This window comes from Strigops habroptila, unplaced genomic scaffold, assembly GCF_004027225.2.
Source record: "Strigops habroptila isolate Jane unplaced genomic scaffold, bStrHab1.2.pri NW_022045625.1_ctg1, whole genome shotgun sequence".
Taxonomy (NCBI): domain Eukaryota; kingdom Metazoa; phylum Chordata; class Aves; order Psittaciformes; family Psittacidae; genus Strigops; species Strigops habroptila.
The window spans coordinates 12,562-29,583 of NW_022651102.1; the positions used below are offsets into that span (position 1 = coordinate 12,562).

Here is a 17,022-nt window from a genome sequence, read left to right on the forward strand (position 1 = left end):
TGGAGGGGGAGAAAGATCGATGATAACGATGGGACACAGGACAAAGACAGCCTGTGCAGTGTCTAACGGAAGCACTCTTACTTTTCCTACCTATCCAGACTTCATCAGGAGCTGCTCTGGATCAGTATGAATTAGAGAAGGCCGATAGTGCTTGATCTAAAAGAGGAAAGAGAAAGAAGGCTAGAAAAGGAAGAAATCCTGATTCATAGTTCTTTATTCTGTCAATCTTCTCTGCTTGGCCACGCTCCTGACATTTCTCCAATTAGCCATAAAAGACTTGCAGAATTAAGGGAAATGATGCAGAGAGAAGTGGCTTCTTGGGTCGTTTTACATGTGAATGAGCCCTGTGGTGCCAAGTTCCTGACCTGCAGGTACTGAGAGAACGAACAAGCCTCTCAAAGGAGCAGAAGGCACAAGAAAACCACAAGTACCTGAAGATGCTGGAGGCCCCACTAAGGCCAGAACTGCCAATGCCATGAAGGGAATGACCAGTCAAAATGTCGGTCCCTTGGGGCTGATTCAGCAAAACCTTGGAGGCACTGGTTGCAAGTGGCCAAAGCAATGTGCTGGTGGCACTGATGCCAGGTAGGCCCTTGTATTTGTTTATCTTCAGAGTGGCCAAGCCCTGACCCCCAGGACCTGGTAAAGGAGATCCTTTCCCTCCTGCAGCACTCAGGGTTCTGCCAGGGGTTAGTGGGGGTGTGTGGGTTGTGACTTGGTGGTAGATTGTGTTGCTTTGCACACAAAAGCTGTGGTTTTCTGGGCATGTGGCAATGCCTGTGAATTCCCCACAACCCGTCCGGCTTCTTTCATAGCCCTGCTCACAGTCCTCAATCACCTCAGATGTCTCAGTTCCTTGCTTGCATCCTCCACTTGGATCCATATCCCAGCACTGCACTGCCCGTCCTCCTTATTGTGCTGCCCTAAAATCAGACCTTGAGCTGTTCCCCATCAGCAGGACTGTCCCTTGCTCTTCCAGGTCCTTTTCTGGCCTGTAGCACCCTCTCTGCTGCGCACACCCCGCTCTCTGCCTGCAATCACAAGTGCCTCACAGAACCTTTGCATTTCCCCTGCAGCAGTGACACCTCACTGCAGGAGGTTCCTGTATTCTCCAGGCTCAGGGATCCTTATCAGACTTGCTCATGCTCCTTCACCATCAGAGCCGCTTCCCATGGAACCTCCTGGACCAGTCCCCAAGCAAATCCAAGTCTTCTCCTCTGGAGTCCAGAGTCTGTTCTGCTGCTGGCCTTCCTCATGCCGTTTGGTATCTGAGTCCCCACTATTGCATGCCCATGACAGCCTAGGCAGACACTGATGGTCACATCCTGACCAGCTTTTCCTTGGTGGCCAGGAGCAGGTCCAGGGCAGCATCACCCTTGTTGGCCTGCCCTGCATCTGTGTTAACAGGTTGTGCCAAGACCCTCCAGACTGTTGCACCCTGTTGCTTTGCCTGGCCAGTGAATGCCGGGGCAATTCCAGTTCCATAGGAACCTGCTCATTAACCTGGAGACTTCCTCAGGTGCTGACAAAAGACCTTTTCTGTTTCCCCTCCCTGATGAAGTAGTTTGTAACTGTGAGCACAATGTCCCTCTTACCGACTCCTCTGATCCTCAGTGACAAAAGCCAACCCAACCTGTTCTCTGTCACATAGAGGACCTCCATAAATCCAAGCTTCCCCTTCATGCAGGGGGCATCCATCCTCTTCATCCTAGGTGCCTCCATGCTACACCTCCTGGGGTTCCAGCCATCAAAGGGACATGAGATTAACTGTGCAATTCTCCCCTTACAGTGCTAGATCTAAGGAACGGCATTTTAAATGATGCCTCCCAGAGTCCAGTGCCTTTCTTCCTGGGAGAAGAACAGACCAGCACGTCCTGGGGAAAAACATTCTCTCAGCACCTTGGATGCAGCCCCTTTGGTCCCAGGGACTGGTAAGCCTGTCGTTTGCAAAGCAACCCCTGGCTTGATCCCCATCCAGTGCTGGTTGTTCCCCTTTCCCATCCAGAGTCCTGCCTCAAAGCACAAAGGCCTGGGAGACCTTGCTGGTGGGAACTGAGGCAAAGAGGAGATAGGCTATCTGAGATCTACCTGCATGTACTCTTGATTTACTTAGTAGTGGTCCTGTATTATCTTGTTTCTTCTTTCACTGTTCCTGAAGTAGCAGCAGCTCATCTTGGTGCCCTTGAATTCCTGTTTGAGTTTGACTGAGTTTTGCTATGACCCATCGCTGTGCTTGGAGGATGCTGTCTCTGAAGGCCAGATGGACCCAGGCACACAGTTAAAATGCTTGGGCTGTTCCTTGTGTGAATCATAGGGAGTGAGTAAAGACCCTGCAGTGATGTACTTTGTGTTCACTCAATGCCTGCAGCCAATGGGTGGCAGAAAGGACAGACCTTGCTTCACTGATAGCAACTGATGGCTGATGCCTCTGAGTGCTACAAGAATATTCCCAAAGATATTGTTTTGTCTCTATATTCCCCTGCACATATCTTTGACCTCTATAATCTGTATGTAACTTTGACCTTGAATTTCACCCTAAAAGTCACCAGAGATTTGCATCTGGACACCTCACTCCTGGCCCCCATCACTGTCAATGACCATGAGAGCTGAGACAAGGAGCTCACATGTAGGTGCCTTTTTAATGAAGACCTGAGCAGAGGCAGGAGGACTCCCACCTCCTGTGGGTTTGTGGTGAGCCTGGGAGGGAGCTGAGTCCCCTTCCAGCCCCAGGGCTACAGTCCCAGGAGGAGATGCCTGAACTAACCAGGCTGAATCCCTTCCTTCAGCAGGGGTAAAGGAGATCCCTGCCTGTCCTGGTCTGCACGTCCTGTCCAATGATGGGAGAAGAAGCAGGCTGCCCACAGAAGTGGTTGTGTCACCATCCCTGGAGGTATTTAAAAGACATGTAGATGTGGCACTTGTCGACATGGCTTAGTGGTGGACTTGATAGTGTTTGGTTAATGGTTGGACTCGATGTTCTTAAGGGTCTTTTCCAACCTAAATAATTCTACAGGTCTAAGAAAAGCTGATGTTCAGACCAAACTCTGTCTCTCAGCAGAGAAATGACACTGCAGAAATAAGTGTGTCTCCCAACTGAGGGTGGAAAAATCAGTGATGACTTCAGCCTGTTTCACAGCAGGTTCCCCTGGAGCCCCAGGGAGCCCTGGAGGGAGCCCAGAGGGGCAGAGGCAGTGCCACCTTGGGCTGGGCCTCTGCTGCTGAGCTGGGCCGGGCTCCTGGGACGCAGAGAGATGCTGGCAAGCGGGCAGCGCTGCAGAGAGACAGCTCTGGGCAGGAGCAGGGCTGGGGCACTGCCTGCAGGCACCGAGGGCAGACCTGCGAGCCTCAGAGAGCTTAAAGGCACTTGGCAGTGGAGGATGCTGAGAGCTGCCTGCAGGAGAAACCTTCCCAGCCCTGTGCGTGGTAAGGCTCTGGGTGCAGGGCAATGCAGCTGCAGTTCTTGGAGCAGGGCTTCCCTCTGCACCATGTGAGAGACAGGACAAGACAGGTCCCTTGTCCCGGGGCTGGATGCAGGGTGTGAATGTGGGTGTGCAGCCAGGGGTGCCCAGCGCTGTCTTTGCAAGCAGGGTCCCTGCACCCCAGAGGCTGTGTGCCGGGGCAGGGACTCTGCCGCCTGTCAGGGTCAGCTCTCAGCCTGCCCGGAAGCTCCCCACGGTGCTGGGGGAGAAGCTGGTGGGAAGGGATTGACCCCATCAAGGCAGCCGAAGGGCGCTGCTGCTGTAGAGAGGGTGCTGTGTGGGTCAGGGTTACTCACAGCTCCAGGTCACTACAAGAGTTCCCTGGGGAACTTATCAAGAAGCACAGCAAGGCAGGGGCTACCTGAAAGGGAAGGATCCTGTTCTATCAGTTCCTGCTCTGATTTATTTGGGTGGGGAATTTAAAGTAAAAATTAATGTCTTGATTTAGAACATAGCAATGAAATTCAACATCTTTTTCTGAATAATCAATAGACTCTGAGAAATCAACACACCATTGTATAGAGACAGCATCCGTGTCACTTTTCCAGCCTCCTCGGCTTTGGTGCGAGGTTTCCATCAGAGCCTGCCCGGGCAGAGATGCCTCTGGGCAGAGCCCTGCTGCCGGGAGGGGTGTGCAGGGCAGAGCTGAGCACACAGCCCATGGGATGGGCTCTGGGAGCACTGAGAGGGAGCAGAGCTGGGCACAGAGCAGCAGCTCCTGGCAGGGACAGCTCCAGGCAGCAGAGCCATGGGCAGGGAGTGGGGGGAAAGTGCAGCCCAGGCCTGGGGAGGGTGCGTTCAGGCAGCTCTCTTGGTGTCTGGCACTGGAGGTGGCTGCTGGCCATGCTCTGCTGGGCAAGGAGCTGACTGTCTCTCTAGAAAGTGCAGGGCAGCTGAGAACCAGAGTGATGGACTCGGCAGCAATCTTGAGTAGACACTAACCCACAGACAGTTGAGCCCTTGTGTCTATCCCATGCTGAGACACTTTACAGTTGCCTTAAAAACATCAGAAATTTTATGCCTAAAAATGTCACTTGTCAGATGTGACACTGGGAAAACAAAAAACCAACCAACCTCAGAGACAATCATGACCAAGTCACGCTGAGCCTCTCCTCTGCAGCCCTAAAGTGTTCAGAGTCAAGAAGGTGTAAATTGGACTTGTGTATCTGACATCCCTCCTGTCCTAACCTGTCACTGCCTTTTTCTCCTATGACAGTGCCCCATGCCCAGAGGCAGCAGATGTCCAACGGCAGCTCCATCACCCACTTCCTCCTCCTGCCATTCGCAGACACGCGGGAGCTGCAGCTCTGGCACTTCTGGCTCTTCCTGGGCATCTCCCTGGCTGCGCTCCTGGGCAACGGCCTCATCATCACCAGCACAGCCTGCGACCAGCACCTCCACACCCCCATGTACTTCTTCCTGCTCAACCTCTCCCTCCTGGACGTGGGCTGCATCTCCACCACTGTCCCCAAATCCATGGCCAATTCCCTCTGGGACACCAGGGCCATCTCCTACACAGGTTGTGCTGCACAGGTCTTTCTGTTTGTCTTTTTTATTTCAGCAGAGATTTCTCTTCTCACCATCATGTCCTATGACCACTACATGGCCATCTGGAAGCCCCTGCACTATGGGACCCTCCTGGGCAGCAGAGCTTGTGCCCACATGGCAGCAGCTGCCTGGGGCACTGGGTTTCTCAATGCTCTGCTGCACACAGCCAATACATTTTCACTACTCCTCTGCCAGGGCAATGCCGTGGGCCAGTTCTTCTGCGAACTTCCCCACATCCTCAAGCTCTCCTGCTCACATTCCTACCTCAGGGAACTTGGGCTTCTTGTGGTTAGTACTTGTTTAGCACTTGGCTGTTTTGTTTTCATTGTGGGTTCCTATGTGCAGATCTTCAGGGCCGTGCTGAGGATCCCCTCCGAGCAGGGACGCCACAAAGCCTTTTCCACGTGCCTCCCTCACCTGGCCGTGCTCTCCCTGCTTGTCAACACTGGCACATTTGCCCACCTGAAGTCCCTCTCCATCTCCTCCTCATCCCTGGATCTGGTGGTGTCAGTGCTGTACTCGGTGGTGCCTCCAGCAGTGAACCCCCTCATCTACAGCCTTGAGGAACCAGGAGCTCAGGGATGCTGTGAGGAAGCTGGTGACTGGATGTGTTTCAGCAGCCATACACTCCCTGCTTTCCTCTGCAAAGGGCTCCCAGTGTAGGTCATGACAGGCCAAGTCTATCTTTTCTGCTTTACATTTGTTTTCATTTTCCCACTTTGACGTTGTCCTCAAAGACATGTCAGTATTCATCCCTGCTACTTCAGTATCTGCCCATCTTGTCTGACCCACAGTCTTTGTGTCAGCAGGGGTCTCTAATTGTATTAATTGTAATTAATGATCCTGCAGCAACTTCTTCTCTGTGTGTCATACTTTAAGCTCAGCTGGTAACTCAGCACCACGCAGCTGCTTGCTCAGTCCCCCTTCCTCCTTTCCGCCCCACTCCCAGAGGGATGGGGAGGAGAACGGAAAGAATGTAAATCCCACAAGTTGAGATAAGAACAGTCCAAGAATCAAAGTATAATACAACACTACTACTACTACCAACAATAATAATAATGATAAGGGAAATAACAAGGGGAAAGAATATAAAACTAAAAGGGGAAAAGGAAAACAAAACAATAAGCACAAGTGATGCCCAATACAATTGCTCACCACCCGCCGACCGATACCCAGCCTGACCCGAGCAGCAATCTGGACCTTCCAGGTAACTCCCCCCAGTTTCTATCCTGGGCATGACGTGCTGTGGGATGGAATACCCCTTTGGCCAGTTTGGGTCAGGTGTCCTGTCTCTGCTTCCTCCTGGCTTCCCGTGCCCCTCCTCCCTGGCAGAGCATGAGACTGAAAAGTCATTGATCAGAGTAAGCAATACTTATCCACAACTAAGACCATCGGTGTGTAATCAGTGTTGTTCTCAGGCTAAAGTCGAAAACACGGTACTGCACCAGCTACTAAGAAGGACAAAATATAACTATTACAGCTGAACCCAGGACAAATGTCATCAGCTCTCTCCTGAGAGGAATGATTCTTTCCATGGGTACTCAGAGTGACCATTTGTCTGCTGGGTGGAGACTGTCCTGTAAGGCCTGTCAGACTTGCTCATGCTCCTTTACCATCAGCATCCCAGGCTGTACGACCAGGAGCACAGCCAGGAGAACAAGGGAAGGGATGCTCTGGAATACTCCATCCAGGTTTCAGATCCCCAATCCAGGAACGCTATTGGCAAGCAGGAGTGGGTTTAGCAACGGGCCCTCAGGACAGGCAGGGACTGGAGCACGTTGCCTGTGGGGAGAGGCTGGGGGAGCTGGGCTTGTCCAGCCCGGAGAAGGGAAGGCTGATGGGGACCTGAGATCTTGGGAAGGGAAGGCTGTTGGGGACTGGCTGCCTGTACCGGCAAGGAGGACATGGAGAATCCAGAGCCAGGCTCCTCACCATGGTGCCTGGTGGGAGGACAAAAGGCAATGGGGGATAGTGACAGAGGAGAGGTTCAGCCAGGACATAAGCAAACCTTGTTCCCATAGGCTCAGGCAAGTGCTGCATCAGGTCACCCAGAGAGGCTGTGCAGTCTCTGGCCTTGGGGTTTTCCAACTGGGACTGAATCAAGCCTTGAACCACTTGCTCTGACCTTGTTTATGACGGGTTGGACTTGAGACCTCCTGGGGTCCCTTCCAACCTCTCTTCTCTTATGATCCTCCAGTGATGGGGTTATGAAGGGCCACAAAGATGCTCCAAGGGCTGGAGCACGCCTCCGATGAAGACAGGCTGAGAGAGCTGGGGGTGTTCAGCCTGGAGAAGAGAAGGCTCCAGGGACATGTCTTCGCAGTCTGCCCATACCTAAACAGGGCCTACAGGAAATCTGGAGAGGGGCTTTTTACAAGGGTGTGCAGTGACAGGACAAGGGGGAATGGCTTTAAACTGAAACAGGGAAGATTTACATCAGACTTTAGGAAGGAATTCTTCCCTGTGAGGGTAGTGGGATGCTGGCACAGGGTGCCCAGAAAAGCTGTGGCTGCCCCATCCCTGGCAGTGTTCAAGGCCAGGTTGGACACAGGGGCTTGGAGCAACCTGCTCTAGTGGAAGGTGTCCCTGCCTGTGGCAGGGGTTGGAACTGGATGAACTTTAAGGTCTCTTCAACACAAACCATTCTATGATTCCATTCTCTGATGTTGGGCCCTACTGCTAACACGAGCAGAGCAGATGCTGATGGAGAATGAATCCCCTAGTGCTGTAGGTGACCATCTAACCCAACACCTAAACCAGTGAAGGGAGGTCGACACCTCAGTGTGACTCGCTCTGTGCAAAGACTGTGGAGTCATGGGCAGGGAAGGTTTTGGGGCATGCAGCTCTATGCAGGACACAAATGATCTTGTTTCAATGCCTGGAGGCCTGTCGGACATCACTTAATGGCTATGGAAATGAAAGTCTGTCTACGAATATAGAAACAGGTTTCCATCAGCTCAATCACTTGAGCACTTTTAAGAACGGCCAATGTTTTCCTACCAGGACAGAATGGGAATTTCCAGGAAGTGCACTAATGGCAGGAGAAGAAATCTTGATCTTCCCCTGTACTTGTATTACCATCACTCTCTCTTCCTCATCATGAAGGTTTTTCCTCCTCTCCTGATCAAATGGCCATGTCTGAGGGCATCTTTGCAGCAGACTATCTGGACATGTGCCCTTCCCACTGCTTTCAGGTTTCCTCCACCACTTCGTCTGTGGTCATTCATATTCCCCCAACTCTCTGGTTTCTGCTTTGAGCTGCAGGGAGTTAGAAACTTGCCCCTTCTTTCAGAAGTCTCATTAACCCTTTGATCAACACCTTAATTGTGTTTATGTCTCTCCTGTCTTATCTGTTATCTCAGTTGAAAACTGTTCTATGCAAATCCCTTGTGAAAGGGGGATCACATTAGATGCTGCTTGCACTCGACATAAAGCTGAGGAGTTATTATATGTTGTGTAACTTGTGTTTGTGGGCACTGCAGAGGAAGCTTCTCTGTGGCTGGTGCAGCCCAGTTCCCCAAGGAAAGCAGGAGGGAGCTGGTGTGAAGGAGCTGCCCCATCCAGCTGCAGAGCTCAGGGGAGGAGCCGCATGTGAGGAAAAGCGCTGCGAGCCGCAGGGGCCGCTGAGGGCACAGTCCCTGCACTGGGGCGGGGGAGGGGAGGGGAGAGGTGCGGGGCCGGCAGGTGGTTGCTGCGGAGGGAGGGCGAGATATATAGGTAGATAGATAGGTAGATAGATAGATAGACAGATAGACAGATAAATAGAGCGAGCCGAGGGGGCTTGCTCAGAGGAAAGGCTCTGCATACAAGGGCTCACACAGGTAGTTCTGAATTCTTCCTGCTACAGCAGTTCTGGGTTTAGTTTTCTCCCGTTCCCAGATCATATCCCTGCTACCTGGAGATTTTCCAGCTGGGACGTGTTTCCCTCTCCCACGTCTTTCCCTGTGAGTGCTCGCAGACCTCATGTGAACCTCTCTGCACTCACCTTGGCCCTCCACAAACCTGCCTGTTTTAAGGGAACTGCCTGGGCACGTGTTCCTGTTTGCAGGTGGAGAAGGGCAGGTCAGACCAAGCCAGATGGATGATGCTGGTGCTGTCCATAGGCAGAGGAGTGGCTGAAGGCACATCAGGATGCTCATATCAGACCTGCTGCTCACCCAAAGTTACACCTCAGGAGTCTCAGAGACTTGTTCAAACATGGGAGCTACTTTTGTTTTCTACCCCAAAATTCATCACAAATAGGAATCTAAGAACACTGGCTCAGAAAAGCTCCTTGTCTTTCTAGCAACCCCTGCCTTGAGCTTCCCCTTGGAAAGTCCCCTTGGAAATGTCCTGGGGTGACCCGGAGCTGTGAGTAACCCTGACCCACACAGCACCCTCTCTACAGCAGCAACGCCCTTTGGCTGCCCTGCTGGGGTCAATCCTTTCCCCCCAGCTTCTCCCCCAGTGCCGGGGGGAGCTCCCGGGCAGGCTGAGTGCTGACCCTGGCAGGCGGCAGAGTCCCTGCCCCGGCACACAGCCCCTGGGGTGCAGGGACCCTGCTCGCAAGGACGGCGCTGGGCACCCCTGGCTGCACACCCACATTCACACCCTGCAGCCAGCCCCGGGACAAGGGACCTGTCTTCTCCTGGCCCTCGCATGGTGCAGAGGGAATCCCTGCTCTGGAGCGACTCCCGGAGCACCCCTGGGTGCCCAGTGGCCATGGGCACGATGCTGCCGCCATCACAAAGCCATGGCGGTCGCTGTGGAGACGCCCATTGTGACGGGGGCCCCCACGGTGAGCGTGGGCTATTTAAGGAGCGAGAGCCCTGCAGGAACCAGTGCAGAGGAGACCCCTCCCTGGGGAGGCTGCATCTCCCCTGGCTGCCCTGCGCATCCAGGTACGTGTTCTTTGACTTTTCAATCCTACTTTAGTGTTCGCTTGAAACACGTTGTGGGTGCGTGCTCTAAAGGGAGGAGAAGCTGTCAGGAGATGTGCTGGTGCCATCCCAGCTGGAGGAGCAGGGGAGAGGTGAGGAGGAGGCCCTGGGCTTGTTCATGTGCTTGGAGCTCAGCTCTGGCTGCAGAGGTGCTGGGGGCGAAGCAGGAGCCTTGTGTGTGCAGGAGCTGCTGGTGTGAGAGGTGCTGAGAAGGTGTGAGGGCAGGAGCAGCCCCTGGGCAGTGCAGCTGCTGGTGCTGTCACTGGGAGCTCAGCACAAGGGGACCTGCCTGGCTCTGGCAGCTGCTCACTCAGCAGCCAGGTGGGATGGGGAGGAGAATGGGAACAAAGTAAAACCCGCGGGTGGAGATGAGAACAGGTCAGGAACTGAAATCAAGTACAGTGCAATATTAGTGTTATTGTTATTACTAATAGTGGAAACAACAAGGGGAGAGATGTGGAACCAAAAGGGGAAAGAAAACACCAATAGCCAGCTGTGATGCTCAATACAATTGCTCAGCATCCACTGAGTGACACCCAGCCCGATCCGAGCAGCTACCCATCCCTTCTAGGTGACTCCCCCCAGTTTCTATGGCCTGAGGTGTCACAAGCCCACTGGGCTGAAAAGCATTTATATTAGAGTGTATAATATATGATAGTCATATTAATATATTATAAAATCATATCTATTATTATAATAGATATTAATTATAATTACATTATATTATAACTTATTGTAAAAATAAGGATGTGACCATCAGTGTCAGCCTTGGCTGTCATGAGTACACAATAGTGGGGACTCAGATGCCAAAGGGCATGAGGAAGGCCAGCAGCAGAGAACAGACTCTGGGCTCCAGAGGAGAAGACCTGGACTTGCTTGGAAATTGATCCAGGAGGTTCCACAGGAAACAGCTCTGATGGTGAAGGAGCATGAGCAAGTCTGGCAGGCCCTAGAGGACAGCCTCCTCACAGGACAAGAATGGTCTCTCCGGGTACCCATGGAAAGAAGCATTCCCCTCAGGAGAGAGCTCTTGCCATTAAATGATAACAGTCAGCAAAGAGAGAAGCAGCACTGGTCTAACAACTTCATGCCAGAGGTTACCCACAGTGCAGTTAGAGCTATCTTGTCAATAAGAGTGAATGACAGCAATAACATTAAAGAAATGAAGTTTCTCAGCACCAAGAAGTGCTGTGGAACAATAGGCCACCCATGGGGAGTCCAGATCAGCCCAAAACCTTGTGTTTCAAGAAACGAACCCCAAAGGAATGGCACCAAATGAACTCCTGGAGCCTTGCAAAAGCACTTAGACCTGCAAGAGCACAGAGGTGCCTCAGGGGCGTCCTCCCCTCACACATCTTAATGGGTTTCCTCAAGTGGCCTTTCTAGGATCCATCAATGGTGAATGGAGAAACATGGTCACCCCCTGAGGAAAGCCTTGAGAGCTTCTTAACTCTTCAGTTAGTTACTAGTGGCAATAAGCAGTGTGTAGGGAGGTGAGAGAGAGCGGAGGGAAGTTAGCAAAAGAAGCAAGGGGATGGTTCAGGGCTTTAACAAATCCTTACAAGCAGGGCTGAGCCCAGCAATGGAGAGCAGTTGATGTCTGTAGGTGGAGGAGGAGTAGGTGTCCCTTGGAGTGTGGCTGCAGACCCTGGACAAACCAGACATTCTCTGAGAGGTTTCCCTCATGGGAACATGCCTCAGCGTGGCACATGGGGAATGCCCACTGCTGGGGGTGCCTGAACACTGCTCATCATGCCCCATGAGCCCACCTTCCTGTCTCCCTCTCCTGCACCACCCAAACTTGCCTGGAATGCAGGAACCATCCCTGAGCCTGGAGAATGCAGGAACCTCCTGGAGTGAGGTGTTGCTGCTGCAGGGGAAGTGCAAAGGTTCTGGGAGACACTGGTGAGTGCGGGCAGAGAGCGGGGTGTGCGCAGCAGAGAGGGTGCTACAGGCAGGAAGCTGTCCCAAATGAGGTGCCCTGTCCCCAGAGCATGGGGTACCTTGCACCCAGGGACACCACCTTTCCTTTTGGCTCTTGCCAAGAAGTTCTCAATCCACACCATTCCCTTTCCCCACTGCTCTCCCATGGTACTTGGTTCTCTATACTGCTGGCATCACCCATTCCTCTAGAAGCTTCCTTTAGATGGCCTTGCTGAGGGATATTTACTCTACCCGGTGTATTGACACTATAGTACTATAGTATAGGCTACACTATAGTAGCATCCGTACTTGAAGGATGGCTTCAGAGATGATGGAGGTTTTCTTGGTAGTGGGAAGAGAAGGAAACCTCTACAAAGTGCAGCTTGGAAGGTTCAGACTCAAAGTGAGGAAAGAGAAATGTCACTCCAAAGGTGGATTTGTGGTGCAAGAGGTCACCCAGAGGGAGTCTGGATCAGACCATGGCTGTTTGTTTCAAGGAACAGACAGCGATGGGTGGAGAGATGTGACTGAAGGTACAGAAATGCCAGGTGAGAGCTAGGTGGGAAAGCAAGATGGGCGTCAACAGCCTGAAGGGAAAGAGGTGCAGGCATGGGCCAGTGGAGGACAGCCTGCAGCAGAGATGACTGAGGATTCTGGCAAGGCTGAAAGGCCCAAAAGAACAAAAGGTCTCTGTCCCCTGGGCTATGGCAGTTGCCTCTTTCATCAAGGCCTCTGAGGAGAACTTTCATTCTCAGCATTTCAGGCTCTACTTCTCCAAGGGCTGTGCTCAGGGTTTCGACTTTCTGCTTCACCAAACAAACCAAGGGTGTTGTCACCATCAGACACCTGCATTTTGCCTCTGTCTCCCTGTAATCACAGCCTCCAGTTACTTGCTTTAACGAGTCCCTGGGGAGCCTTTGTCAGTAACAGCCCTCAGTGGGGCCCATTAATGCTGAAGGAACTTGGGGCTTTGTTTCTGACTTGGACTTCTTGAGAGGTTTCTTCAGTCTCCTCTCAGTACCTGAGGATCACGGATTCAGCCCAAAGACACCAATGGGGCTCATTAAAACCCTGACGAAAACCCTGTAGTTTTTCTCAAGTCTTCCAGATTGTCTTCCAGGGAATTGCGGAGGTTTCTGAGTGCAGGAAGATTACAAAAATCTTCTGAAAAAAGTTATTTGAAAGGGTTTATTTAATTACTTTTCAGTTTAGAAATTTCTATTCCATTGCCATTGATCCCGAGTGTCTCTTCCAGAGGCCTGGACAGGCAGGAAAAGCAGCCCTTAAGGTCCAGCGCTGCACTGAGCACCTCGCTCCTCACCTCCCCACCCAACATTGCTCTCATCGTCCACCTGGGACTTGCATCACTCCTCCTCACATCCGCCTTCTCCACTGAAGCTGGCGGCTGGATGGTGCAGCTCCTGTGCACCAACTCCCAGCCTGGCTGCCTTAGAGACCTGCCTGCACACGGGCACAGCAGGATTGTTCCTCTGGGCAAGCAAAGCAAAGGAAAGCAGGACAAAGTGTCCTACACAGTAAAATACACTCGGGCACCACGTGCCTGGTACAAGCAGCGCCTCACGGGGTCACGTTCCTCCACAGGGATAATCTCATGAGAAATGTTTTAGAGACACAGGTAGATACAAAGAGGTAGCTGTGAACATGATTGAAGAGTTGTCCAAGGAGACAATTAGACCACAGAAAGACTTGTAAGCCTTTCCTGCCTGAAGCTCAAAGCAGCAGCTTAGGGGAGAGGACTCTGAATGAACAAAGAGTGAGGGGAGGAGACAACTGGAGATAATGGGAAGAGCCTTTGTCTAGACAGCCTGCTGAAAAGAGGGCTTCAGAGCTGGTCATTGTGTCCTGGACAGGGGAAAATCTATGACAGATGAGAGGAATGAAGCACGTGGTGTAACAGGCAGGACAGTGGCAGTGCAGTTACAGGGGAAGATCAGCATTCCTTTGGGATCCCCCTTATGAAAGGTCATTGGATTGGCAGAGGTCTCTTGGGAGAGAGGACAAGGACGTGTTGCACTTACCTTTGAAAAAGGCCCTAAGTGCACCCCAGGGGAGCACAGGCTGTACAAGCTGCCTTTGGTGAGGCGTGTGCCAGCATCAGAGTCCTCTTGGGTGACATTTCTGGGCACCTAAAAGCCATAGGAAGGGTAACTCCTGCCTGGCCAAGCTGAGAGCCTGCAGTTGTGTGTGAGGAGGCAAAGAGTGGATGTGGTTTCCCTCAGCTTCAGCACAGCTCTTGGCATGGTCTCCCCCAGTGCTGCTCTACCCAAGGGAAGCCATTGCAGTCTGGGTGGGTGGACAAACAGGAGGGTGAAGCACTTGTGTCAGCAGAAACAGCTCTAAGAGTTGAGGAGCCAGCAGGGATATCCCAAGCAGCAGGAGATGCAGGTGCCTGCTCCTGGGCTGTCACCTCCACAGCCACCAGGACACCACAAGGAGCAGCATAAGCCAGGGCCCTTCTCCTGCCCCAGGATCCACAGAGCCAACAGTGCCACCATCAGTCGGGAATGTTGGGCCGCTGCTGCGGGTGCTGGTAGAAGCTCCAAGGGCAGCTCAGCATTGTGGAATGTCCGGTGGGTTCCCGCTGGCGGTGCCAGAGCCCGCCAGGATCAATGCAGGCCATGGACAACCGGTTTTACTGAGACTCCCTGATTCCCATCCATGAGCTGATCCATTGATGGGAGAGCCCAGGAGTGCTCAGCAGGACCCGCTCACCCTTTAATAGCCCCATGCGGCACTTGTGAAAGTCTAATGGAGAATGGAGACTAATAGTAGACTGCTGTGGCCTGAATGAGGTCATGGCACCACTGAGCGCTGCCGCACAGGACATGTTGGAACTTCAATGTGAACTGGAGCCCAAGGCAGCCAAGTGGGATGGCACAATTGATATTGCCAATGCATTGTCTCAATCCCTTTGGCAGCAGAGCGCAGGCCCCTGCTGGCAGCGTGAGGAGGAAGCGGGATCCAGCAGTGGCAGCACCCAGCTGGTGGCAGTCCCTGGCCCCGAGCCTGCCCAGGCCTGGGGGAGCCCTCACTCCCCGCTCTGCAGTGGCTGCCCCAGGCAGCCCTGGGCTGGCTCCAGCGCAGAGCTGCTCTCCTGGGGAGCCCCCAGCTCCTGCCAGGCCACCCTGGGGCGGCTGGGGGGTCTCTCTGCCCCCCTGCGTGATGGAGGGATGTGGGCAGGGGGAGGGAAGGGCAGCGCAAGGGACGGGACCACGCCGGGGAGTGTCACAGACCGGGTCACAAAGGGCCCCGCTGTGACCCGCCGCCGAGGGTGCGAGGGGCAGGGCGTCCAGTGCAAGCTGGACCTGGAGCTGGGATAGTCCCTGTGCCAGGAGCTCTCCTGCTCTCGGGAACCTTCTCTTCAGCTCTCTTTGGACCCAGCCTGGATGTGCTGTGCTGCCTCCAGCTGCCATGGCCCTCAGTGGGCAATGGGGGCACTTGCTGGATCTGCTGCTGCTCGCCTGAAGGGAAATGGACTTGGAGCTGTGACTCGTTGTGCTTCACAGGGGAGTGGTTCAGAGAAGTCATCCTTGTGGGGAGAAGTGAAAGGGCTTTATTAATGACCAATGGTAATTAATCAGTGCCTGAACTAAAATCTACTGGGAATGCAATGGTGATTAAGCAATAATTGAATTTTATTTCAACTGTGATTTCACAATGATTTGAAGATGATATAGATGATAATTTAGACAATGTGTTTGCCTTCCTGCACCTCACAGGATGCCTCCAAGAAAGCTGGAGGGGGATTCTTTACAAGCGTACATAGTGACAAGGGGGAACAGCTTTAACCTGACAGAGAGGGGAGATTGAGATGAGGTCTTAGGAGAAGTTCTTCCCTGTGAGGGTGGTGGGACACTGGCACAGGGTGCCCAGAGAAGCTGTGGCTGCCCCATCCCTGGCAGTGTTCAAGGCCAGGTTGGACACAGGGGCTTGGAGCAACCTGCTCTAGTGGAAGGTGTCCCTGCCCGTGGCAGGGGTTGGAACTGGAAGAGCTTTAAGGTCTCTTCCAATCCAAGCTATTCCATGATTCTGTGATTCTATACAACCCTTGATTAAACCCCAAATCTTTGCATATGAGGAGGTGATAATGCTCGTACTCCTGCACGCACCATCGCAGGGGCTCCTGCTTAACTGGCAAATTTGCAGGACAAATATTCCAAGTGGCCAGGGGAATCCACTTTGGAATGTGTGTGGCGAGTCTCCCTCATGGGAGGAGACTGAATGTTCTTGAGTGAAGCAGAAGCAGGAGGTTATTGGGGGCCCAGAGTCTTTTTAAGCACCACAGCGGGTGACCACAACTCTTCCTTGACCACACGAGGTGCTTCCTGGGCTGGTGGTACAGAACTGCAGGAGTGAGGGGACTCTCTTGGGATTAAACTCCAGGGTTCTGGGATGTTGCTGCATGTCTGTGAGAGGGAGCCTGCAGACAGCAATGGAGGAGACGTGTTAAGGAGCTCCCCAGAGGAGCTGCTCTCATACACGCCCTCCTGGACCGCTTGAAAACTTGTGCAGCCGCTGCTGAGGCCCGCACACAACCTGCCCGTGCTGGGAATGCTGCTGCAGCCGCTGCGCAGCCTCCCGGGAGCAGCTCCACAGAACCCCTGCTGGGAATTCCTGCCACATAGAGGGAACGATGGGCTGGGTCGCACCGGCCACCGGGAAATCGCCAGGTCTAACCGTGCTGAATAAAATAACTAAATCAATTCATTATCAATCCATGTCCTCAGCCCCAGAACGGGATTTACTTGACTCTGCAAATATCCTGACCGGGAGATGGTGACCTGCGGCAGCACTTGGGCTGAGGGGACAGAGAGGCTGGGTGGACCAGGGAGCCGCTGAGGGACCGGCGGGGTTGAGGGTCCAAGGAGCCGGTGAGGGACTGGCGGGGCTGGGGGGACCGGGGAGACTGAGGGACCGGCGGGGCGGAGGGACCAGGGAGCCGCCGAGGGACCGGCAGGGCGGAGGGACCAGGGAGCCACTAAGGGACTGTCCTGGGTTCAGCTATAGCAGTCATTTTTCTCCTTCTTAGTAGCTGGTGCAGTGCTGTGGTGTTTTTTAACTTTCAGCCTGGGAACAACGCTGATAACACTGATGTTCTCAGTTGTTGCTAAGTAATGTTTATTCCAACCAAG

General features: G+C 53.2%; 1 protein-coding gene across 1 annotated transcript; it reads left to right on the plus strand.

Annotated features, from left to right (window-relative positions):
• Positions 1–4,583: 4,583 nt before the first annotated feature.
• LOC115603208 (olfactory receptor 14J1) lies at positions 4,584–5,594 on the plus strand (the record flags this gene model as incomplete). The annotated part of the gene is made up of 1 exon (XM_030474953.1): positions 4,584–5,594. A coding segment is annotated over exon 1 (906 nt), but the record flags the coding sequence as incomplete, so codon positions are not given.
• Between the last annotated feature and the right edge of the window lie 11,428 nt (positions 5,595–17,022).